The following is a 7930-nucleotide window of genomic DNA, read 5'->3' on the forward strand; positions in this document are numbered from 1 at the left end:
GATCCCAGACACATTTGAGTTGCATTGATACCCCATGTGTCAAACCCAAGACCCACAGGCTGAATCTACATGATTTTATGTGGCCTGCAAGGCTTTCAGTGACAGGCAAATAGTTACATTTATACAGTACAGTAGAGTCTCACTTATCCAACATAAACGGGCCAGCAGAATGTTGGCTAAGTAAATATGTTGGATAATGAGGGGTTAAGGAAAAGCCTATTAAACATCAGATTTGGTTATGATTTTACAAATTAAGCACCAAAACATCATGTTATACAACAAATTTGACAGAAAAAGTAGTTCAATACGCAGTAATGCTATGTAGTAATTAGTGTATTTATGAATTTAGCACCAAAATATCACGATGTATTGAAAACATTGACTACAAAAATGTGTTGGATAATCGAGAACCTTGCATAAGCGAGTGTTGGATAAGTGAGACTCTACTGTATTACAATTACAAATGGCTCTTCAAAGGCAACCATAAAGCTGATGTAGCCCTAAATGATCTATTTATTTATTTATTTACGTTGTTTATATCCTGCCTTTCTCTAACCCAAGAGGGACTCAAGGCGGCTTACAAATGGCACTTATGCATCTATACGGTAGAATGAATGCAGTTTGGTACCATTTTAACTACCATGGTTCAATGCGATGGAATCCTGAGGGTTGTAGTTTTATAAGGTCTTTAGCTTTCTCTGCCTAAGAATGCCAGTGCATCACCAAACTAAAACTCCTAGAATTCCATAACATTGAACAACGGCACTTAAATTGGTGTCAAACTGCATTCATTCTACAATGTAGATGCAGCCTTACACTGTTTTATGCCAGCTCTCCCCGCCTGTTCTCTCTTCATCCCAAACAATATTAAACACAGGAAACATCTATAATAACAGTGCTGTGGTGCAGCAGACGCTCAGTTGCGATCCATGCCAGCTGGAAAGATCATCTAGCCACTGAAGAACAATGGATTCATGAAACAAAGCAGTTCTTTCTGATGATTCCAATTTGAGACTGCCAGGTACTTCAAACAGAGAAGCAAGCTGCCACTATTTTCAGGTACAACAGTTCCTTTCTTCTGGCTTCTCAGGCATTTCATGAGTGTTCACAGGCACCACCTTCATTTGGCATGTCGTTCTTCTGCATAATTTGTTGCTGACACCTGAGAAGAGAATCTCGTGGCTTCAATGTGTCCCAACCTAATAATTAGCTACTTCTAGGATGTGGGTTAGAATATAGTAGTTCATCCTAGATTATCTCTATGGAACAGATTAACATGCAGAATTCTGATGGAATTGTTCCCAAATCAAGGTGAAATTAAAATCTTATTTCTACTCACTTGTTTAGGGAGACAGAAAAAGGAATATTTAATCTAGTTTACTTGCTGCAGAGCAGGGGGTGAGTCCTGGTGCCACAAAGACTGGGGTGTCTCTATACTGCAGAATAAATAAATGACATCATTTTAACTGCCATAGCTCAATGCTATGAAATTCTTGGATTTGTAGTTTGATGAGACACTATCACTCTCTGTCAGAGAAGGTTAAAAACCATGTAAAATTTCAATTATGTCATGGCTCAATGAAACCTTTTTATTCAGGCAGGCTTTTAAAGAAGGTTTTTAAGATCAAGTTGTATCCGTTTTACGATAAGCTTTGAGTCTCTATTTTTTTTTGAGAGGAATACATAACCCTAGAAGAGTCTTTGCAAGTTGCAGCAAGAAATCTATGAAGCCTTCCAATATTTTTTTTTGTAAGATGCTGCTCCCCTGTACAGTAGCACCTCCACAGTTGTTCCTTTAGCCAAAGAAGCCTCAATGTCCTAACTTTATTTTCCAAACATTGATGCCTCATCTATGAAGTTGGTTTTACTTTCTAATGAACAGCGTCTTCAATTTTTTTACCCAGTGCTTCCTTGTACAGAAGTAGGGACTCATCTATAAGGAAGTTAGTCTTCAAGATCCATTGCAATAATCTTTGTCTATTATCAAGGAAGCAATGGGTGTTTTGGCTAATATGAATATCAGAAATATGTGTCAGCTCACCACAGCCGCTCCTGAATGAACACACAAGACTCTCTGTGATATCACCAGAAACTTTTACTGTAGGAAACATGAACATCAGAAAAGCCAAGAATGGGAGGCTCCGGCCAACCCTCCTTTATATACCCTCCCCCTCATTTGAACAGTCTCTTCCCGCTCAGTAAAACCCCGCGCAAATTCCCCGCCAAGTCCATCAGCCGTTTCTCCTCCGAGTCCTGGGACGCAGGTGTCTTATCAATGTCAGTGACCCTGAAACTCAGAGCCACATCCAGGCTCTAGTAGCAGGGTTCTGACATGGCGTCCTCCTCCCCTTCGTCCTGGAAGGAAAAGATTAAACACAACTATTGTTCTCCGCTGTCCAGAGTTCCTTTATACTTTTTTAACAGGCTGCAATGGAATACCGGGTGTACCTTCCCTAGGTCCTTTGGTAGCCTCAGCTCATAGGTCACTTCGTTTATTCTTTTTGCTACCCTGAATGGCCCTATATAGCGTGGAGCCAATTTCTTGGATGGGAACCCCAATTTCAGGTTTTTTGTGCTCAGCCAAACCAGATCTCCTTCGCCCAATTTGTCCCCCTCTCGGCGCCTACGATCCGCAAAGAGCTTGTACTTCTTTTGTGTTTCCCGCAATGCCTCTACCACGGTTCGCCACCCTTGCTTGATTTTGGCCGGCCATTCCTCGTCGGTCTGGCCCTCCCCTTCCTTCCACTCGGGTAGCCTGGGGAAAGGTGCCACCTCCTGTCCGTATACTATTTCGAATGGGGCACGACCTGTGGCCGAATGTACGGCCCCGTTAAAAGCCATCTCAGCAAACGGAAGAAGGTCCGCCCAATCATCCTGTCTATAATTGGTGTACATCCTTAAGAATTGGCACAGTGTCTGTTGGGTACGTTCGACCCCCCCGTTGGTCGCGGGATGAAAGGCCGAGCTCAGGTTCCTTTCTGCTCCTAACAGCTGTAAGAATTTTCCCCAAAATTTTGCAGTAAATTGGACTCCCCGGTCACTAATTATCTTGTCGGGACACCCATGTAGGCGATATACGTGCTTCACATACAAATCAGCAAGTTTTTCAGCTGAAGGAAGTTTTGGCAGAGCCACAAAGTGTGCCTGTTTTGAGAATAAGTCCAATATTGTCCAAATGTATCTGTGGCCTCTGCTGGGGGGTAGTTCGCCTACAAAATCCATGGCTACGCATTCCCATGGCCTCATGGGCTCCACCACCTTCTGCAATAGCCCCTGGGGCTTCCCCGGTGGTGTTTTTCCCTCTGCGCATAATTCACACTGCGTGACGTACCCCCTGGCGTCTTTCCTCATTCCGGGCCACCAGCATTGTTTGGCCAACAGTTTAATAGTCCTGGTGGGGCCTAGATGACCCGCACCCTTGTTATCATGGTACTTCCTTAACATTTCTCGTCTTAAACATTCAGGAATATACAATTTCTTATTTACAAACACCAAATCCCCACACAATTCTCCCTTTTCTTTGTTTGTTTGTAACCATTTGTCCATTCCATACGCTCGCTTCAACTCTTCCTCCCATATTTCTCCTCCCCCCGTGGAAATGGCAGTACGTTTGTTTTCTTTGGCCGCTTGTGCTCGAGTTAGTACTGCCAGGCCCCATTGCTTATCAAGAAAAATACTCCCTTCAGATTCCTGAATTCCTCCCCCGTGCTGAGGCATCCGAGAGAGAGCGTCAGCGAGTATATTATGTTTCCCCTGGAAGAATCTGAGTCTGAAATCAAAACGGCTGAAATATTGGGCCCATCTAATTTGCTTCGCTGATAGTTTACGAGGGGATCTTAGATACTGTAAATTTCTATGGTCAGTCCACACCTCAAACGGTGTTCCACTTCCTTCCAGGAAGTGTCTCCAGCACTCTAGTGCTTTTAGAATCGCTAAGGCTTCTCTCTCCCAAATCGGCCAGTTTTTTTCTGTATCACTAAACTTTTTTGACAGATAGCCACATGGCTTCAGGTTCCCCCCCTCGTCTTTCTGTAGCAGAACTGCCCCATATGCCCGGTCTGACGCATCGCAATGTAATACAAAGGCTTTAGACATATCAGGGTGCTGTAGGACAGGCTCCTCCGTAAAACGCTTTTTAAGGGCTTCGAAAGCTTCCTGGCATTCTATTGTCCAGGTCAGTTTGGCCCCTGGGGCCTTCACTTTGGCTGTTTCTCCCCTACCTTTAGTCTTTAACAAATCCGTTAATGGCAAAGTGAGGCGCGCAAAGTCCTTGATAAATGTTCTATAGAAGTTTGCGAACCCTAGGAAGGATTGCAGCTGCTTCCGTGTTTTGGGGGCTTCCCACCCCCTCACGTCTTCTACCTTCGCAGGGTCCATCGCCACTCCCTGGGAGGAAATCCTATACCCCAGAAAGTCTATCTGGTCTTTATTGAACTCGCACTTGGCAAGCTTCGCATACAGTTTTGCTTCTCTCAACTTTTGCAGGACTTCCCTGACTAGTTCTACGTGTTGCTCCTTAGTCCGAGATACTAACAATATGTCATCTAAAAAAACAAAGACTCCCTTGTACAACAATGGATGCAACACTTCGTTGATTAATTGCATGAACGCGGCGCCTCCGCCGCACAAACCGAAAGGGAGCACACGATAATTGAATAATCCGAATGCACAGGAGAAGGCCGTCTTCCACCTGTCCTCTGGTTTAATCTGCAATTTATGGTATGCTTCAATTAAGTCCAATTTAGTGAATATCTGTCCCTCCGATAACTGGGCGATCAAGTCCTTCACTAAAGGTAGGGGGTATTTATTTCCAGAACTGATTGCATTCAGGCCCCTGTAGTCAATGCAGAGCCTCAGCGTTTGGTCCTTTTTGCGCCTGAACAACACAGGCGCCCCTAGAGGGGAATTTGAAGGCTCTATGAAACCCCTCGCTAGGTTTTTATCAATGTATTTTCTCAGTTCCTCCTTTTCCCTAGCCGACATTGGGTATATTTTTGCCTTAGGAAGCTCTGCTCCTGGGACTAGCTCTATCTTCACTTCAACTCTCCGCTTCGGTGGGAAACTGTCTGCTTCCTTCTCATCAAATACGTCCACAAAATCCCGATACTCTGGGGGTAATTTATCTGCCAGTTCTGCTATCCTGATAGAGTCTTCCTCCCCCCTTTTCCCCGGCTCTCTCTCCACTTCCTGGCTCCCTTCTTCCAACTCCATCCTGAAGATCATGCTCTTATCCTCCCAGTTGATTTGCGGGTTGGCCTGCCCCAGCCATGGCATGCCTAGTATAACATTATAGCTGGCTATTTGTGATATCACAAATGACACCTTTCCTTCCCAACTCCCTATCTTACACTTTACATCTTCAGCACTGTACTTAGCTAATGATCCCGATGCTGTGGATCCGTCCAACTGCGAAAAAGCTATTGGGGATTCTAGGTTCGTTCTTTCGCATCCCAATCCCTCGGCTAATTCAGGGGAGATGATGTTCCTGGAACATCCACAATCCACAAATGCTTTGCAGGTTGCTTGTTTGCTGCCACTTTCCAGCTGAATGGGGACCACTATCATGGCTTTGTCCTGACTTACCAACCCCCCCGAGTGGTGCCTCATCGGTGGTTCTTCCTCGGCGCGTTTCCCTGCCACGGCTCTTGGTTTGGGCGGGCCTCCGCCTTCCCCTTTTCTCTGCCAGCACTCGGCAGCCCTGTGGCCCAAACGGCCGCACACGAAGCAGCCCCTCCTGCTGGTGCTCACGTTCCCTGGCGGCTCCGTTCTCCTCCCGGCTGGGTTTGATCCCTCCTTCCGGCTCCCCTCTTTCATCTGCGGCCGCTGCTGTAGCCCTCCTCGGTGCCTCCTCGCCTGGGCCAGCGATGTCTCGACGCGCCCCGCCAGCTGAATCCATCCGCGCAGTGTGTCAGGCTCATCACGATGCACCGCCCAGGAGAGGATCTCCCGCCTGAGCCCCTCTTTGAAGAGTTCTATCTTTGTCACTGCAGACCATTCCGGCACCTTTTCAGCGAGGCATTGGAACTCCTCCGCATACTCAGATACCGACCTCTGCCCCTGGGAGACGGTCTTCAACTCCTCCCTCGCCCGGATCTGCTCCAGTGGATCTCGGAAACGGGTCTCCAGGGCCCCCATAAAGCGTCGGAGTGACCCCAGACATGGGTCGCGCCGCGCGTGTAGTTGAACGTACCAGCTGGCCGCTCCCCTCTTCAACACTGCACCAATGGCCCGTACCCGGCTGGATTCCGTTCTGAAAGTGTGGGCATTGTCCTCCATATAGCCCCTCACCGTGGTCAGGAAAAAATCCAGTTCAGAGGACTCTCCCCCAAACTCGATCCTTAGTTCCTCTCGTCTCGGTAGGGGTCCCTGTGGTGGCAATCCCCAATCCTCCGCCCGTCGCAAGCCCCCTTGCGGGCCAGTGGGCCCCGCTGCTGCTTCCCTTTGTCCTGTGCCACGCCCGGCATTCGCCAGGGGCACCAGGGTCTCAGTTGGGAGCGTAGCCGGGATTCTCGGAGGCTTTTCCCCTTCGTCGTCACTCTCCTCCACCCGCGTCAGGCTCGTTTGGATCTTGGGCCGGGCACCGGGCTCCTTTCGCATTTCCCTTCCCTTCGGTGCTGGGAGGTCTGCAAAGCCCTGGCTGCTTCCCATGCTCACGTCCCACATTGAGCTAGCCCGGAGTTCCCTTCCTCGCTCCGGCTCCGCCAAAACCGCCAGGCGCTCCATCGCCCTCGACATCACTGCCAGGGTGGTCTCCATCGCCGACATCCTCTCCTCCAGAAACACCATCTTTTGCGGGCCTGGGGAAGGTGAACCTTCCTCTCCTCCGGTGCTATCTCCCCGTACCACTCCGCGCCTCTGGGTTACCCCATTTGGCTGGGCATAAGCGGTGGATGACGCCAGGGCCGCCAGCTGGTGGAACTCAGCGTCCGTCTCGGGAGTGGCCCTTTCCGACCTTCCTCCTCCGGCGCCCAAGAGCTCTTCATCCTCCACTTGCATGTTACACCTCACCGCTACAGCGGGATGGTGTCCGTTTTCTTGGCTTAGTGTCAGCTCACCACAGCCGCTCCTGAATGAACACACAAGACTCTCTGTGATATCACCAGAAACTTTTACTGTAGGAAACATGAACATCAGAAAAGCCAAGAATGGGAGGCTCCGGCCAACCCTCCTTTATATACCCTCCCCCTCATTTGAACAGTCTCTTCCCGCTCAGTAAAACCCCGCGCAAATTCCCCGCCAAGTCCATCAGCCGTTTCTCCTCCGAGTCCTGGGACGCAGGTGTCTTATCAATGTCAGTGACCCTGAAACTCAGAGCCACATCCAGGCTCTAGTAGCAGGGTTCTGACAAATATGTATGACCTGTTCTTCCTCTACTAAAGCCAATTGGCTTTAATATACTATGTTTTTTTCTTAATAAGCTTTTCTCGTCCCTCTTTATGCTTTGCCATAGTTATTACTAGCTTGGGGACCCGGCAGTGCCCGGGTTATTTGAAAAGGGCATTATTTGTCTTTGAATGTTAGGTATTCTCAGTTTGGAGTGGGTGAACTACAATTCCCAGAATCGTGGGTCAATCCTCCTCAAACCCCGCCAGTATGCAAAGTTGGCCATTTTGGATCTGTGTACCAAGCATGGTCAAGATCTGTCATTGGCTGTAGTGCTCTCTGGATGGGGGTGAACTACTACAACTCCCAGATTTCTGGGGCAATTGTCCCAAAACATCTGTCAGTATCCACAGCAGGCTATGTTGAGTCTGTGTGCCAAGTTTGGTCCAGATCGGTCATTGGCTGGGTTCAGTGCTCTTTGGATGCAGGTGAACTACAACTCCCAAAATCAAGCCCCATTCCCACAAACCCCTGCAGTATGTTCAGTTGGTCATGAGGCTTCTCTGTGTGAAGTTTGGTCCCGGTCCATTGTCGGTGGGGGTCATTG

General features: G+C 48.3%; 1 protein-coding gene across 1 annotated transcript; it reads right to left on the reverse strand.

The window, feature by feature from the left end:
- Nucleotides 1-2077: 2077 nt before the first annotated feature.
- Nucleotides 2078-7350, reverse strand: LOC134298429 (uncharacterized). Its single transcript, XM_062978602.1, has 2 exons — nt 5584-7350; nt 2078-2355 (listed from the first exon to the last, which is right to left on the reverse strand). The coding sequence occupies exons 1-2, from the start codon at nt 7129-7131 to the stop codon at nt 2314-2316; spliced, it is 1590 nt and encodes a 529-aa protein (XP_062834672.1). The 5' UTR covers nt 7132-7350; the 3' UTR covers nt 2078-2313.
- Between the last annotated feature and the right edge of the window lie 580 nt (nt 7351-7930).

The sequence above is a fragment of the Anolis carolinensis genome, chromosome 4, assembly GCF_035594765.1.
Source record: "Anolis carolinensis isolate JA03-04 chromosome 4, rAnoCar3.1.pri, whole genome shotgun sequence".
In the NCBI taxonomy this organism is placed as follows: Eukaryota; Metazoa; Chordata; class Lepidosauria; order Squamata; family Dactyloidae; genus Anolis; species Anolis carolinensis.